We start from the raw sequence: 2,090 nt of genomic DNA on the forward strand, positions 1-2,090 counted from the left end.
TGATGTCCAAGTAGTAAAAGTTCAACAAATGAGTGGTTGTTGAAAAGATTAGAATTCATTCCATTTGCTTTAAAATGTTTTTCTTTTTTACTTCAATTTTTTTCTAGAAACAAGAACATCTAGAATCAGTGCATCCTTCTAATCTTCCTACCAACGACTTATTTTACCATTTATTGATTGCTTCTAAAAGGCTTTTAACATGCACGGTCTTAAAGATTTATCATTTTTGGTACTAAATCTTAAGGAACTATAGAAATGCAAATTAAGGAATATTGTAGTTCAAAGAAACTGTTGCTTTTTAATTACTTGATCACTGCAATATTTAAATCATTCAATGAGTGATTAGACCAAAATTGTCCAGTAACTACTGTATTCATTTATTTTTGGCACCTAGTTTTAGTCTATGAGCTATTGATCAGTATAGTTACTACAAACTATAACAGAGTTGCGGATGACTTTGGTGGCGATAATTGTGCAGCACAGATTTTCGATATACTTTTAATACTGATTCAATTCACAATCTGTTTAATAGCTTGTTATAGAACAAAACATCGAACAAAGTTTTGCATAAATTTTGGAAATTTAGAGTCTGCACAGTGATACAAAAACCTTTGCAGAAAGTAAAACAATTATCCATAATAATAATAATAATAATAATAATAATAATAATAGGGATAAGACGAGTAACCATAACGTCCGTACCTACCGTAATATGAATAAGAAGGACCATATTGGGGGAAAAATTGAGACACTGGCACTTGAGAGAGACCCCTAGAAAAAAGTTCAATCAACTGTAACCATAGGTTAGAAGTAGTCTGTGGAGCTGAAGTAGATTGATTTCCTCTTTGATTACCTCCAACAATATTGAATCTCTGCATTGAGTTACCATTATTGTTCAGCGACTTAAATGTAAAATAAACGTTTACTAAGTTGATACATAAATGAACATTAATGCTTAATATGTTATTCCAATATGTGACACTTTAAGGCATGAAACTAATAAGGGACGAAACATACGTTGTTGCCTGCGCTGTTGTTATTGAACGAGTTCAGATTTATAGTGAACAACTGTGCATCCGTTTCAGCAATTGATAATATTGTACTGAAAGTGAAGGAGTACATTAACAGATATGTAAACTGAATGACTAATATGATAACAGCAAATACTTTAACTTACATTACTGTCAATACAATCAAATATTTAGTGATAACGAATGATAGCATAATAAGCAATCCAAAATTCCTGCAAATACGATTGGCAGTGTACAATTGGTAGTATTACAATAGGGCTCATGTCTTCATTGCATTCTATTTGAAGGAAATATTTGGAAATGTCGGAAGATCTGTATGCTTAATTGATGGTACTGATGCCAATAATGAGCCGAAAGGACTTGTTCGTTCCAAGGTCACGAGTGACAGCAAGTTTTCAGATTGGTTGTTAGATAAAAAAGATATTAGCTTCCACAAGTGGATGACCATTGTCAACCTTGCTTTTACTGATTAGCTAAAAACTGAAATCTGCTGGTACAATTTTATAATTCATTTCTAACCACTAGCAGTTGATATAAGACAAACTATCGCATTTTAAAGATTATGTAACTTCAAAAATTATGTAACTTGTCTCAATTCAATGTTATTTATAAGAGAATATAACAGTCGTTGATTCAGTGTGTATCTGAAATGGAAATGAAAGACCAGAAAATTCACTTGATTCCCAGAAAGCAATAATTATACTCTGCAAAAAGACACAACTCGCATTTATGACGGTTTAAACAGTTTTTAATGTCTTAAAGTCGGACATTTGTTTTCCGGAAAGAGGTAAAATAATGGGTGGATGGATGAACAGACAAACTTTTTGAAAAAATCGCCAAATACATTTTATTCAAATAATTATTTTGATGAAGTCCAACTGTTCAACGTATTCTACGTCTTCCTGATCACGGCGCACATTTGATGCAAACGAAGAAATAAAGAGATGGAAGGAAACGGTTCCTTAAAAGCAAATGATTTTTTTTTGAAGAAAAAGTGCGACAAAGTCACAATTATGGTAAACTTGTTCTTTCTCTTTCACTTCGTCTGCGCTTTTTTCT

General features: G+C 32.1%; 1 protein-coding gene across 1 annotated transcript; it reads right to left on the bottom strand.

The window, feature by feature from the left end:
- Positions 1-706: 706 nt before the first annotated feature.
- LOAG_14951 (hypothetical protein) lies at positions 707-1,102 on the bottom strand (the record flags this gene model as incomplete). The annotated part of the gene is made up of 2 exons (XM_003150444.1): positions 707-902; positions 1,018-1,102. Coding segments are annotated over 2 exons (280 nt in total), but the record flags the coding sequence as incomplete, so codon positions are not given.
- Positions 1,103-2,090: the final 988 nt, after the last annotated feature.

Source organism: Loa loa (assembly GCF_000183805.2).
Source record: "Loa loa unplaced genomic scaffold supercont3.782, whole genome shotgun sequence".
In the NCBI taxonomy this organism is placed as follows: Eukaryota; Metazoa; Nematoda; class Chromadorea; order Rhabditida; family Onchocercidae; genus Loa; species Loa loa.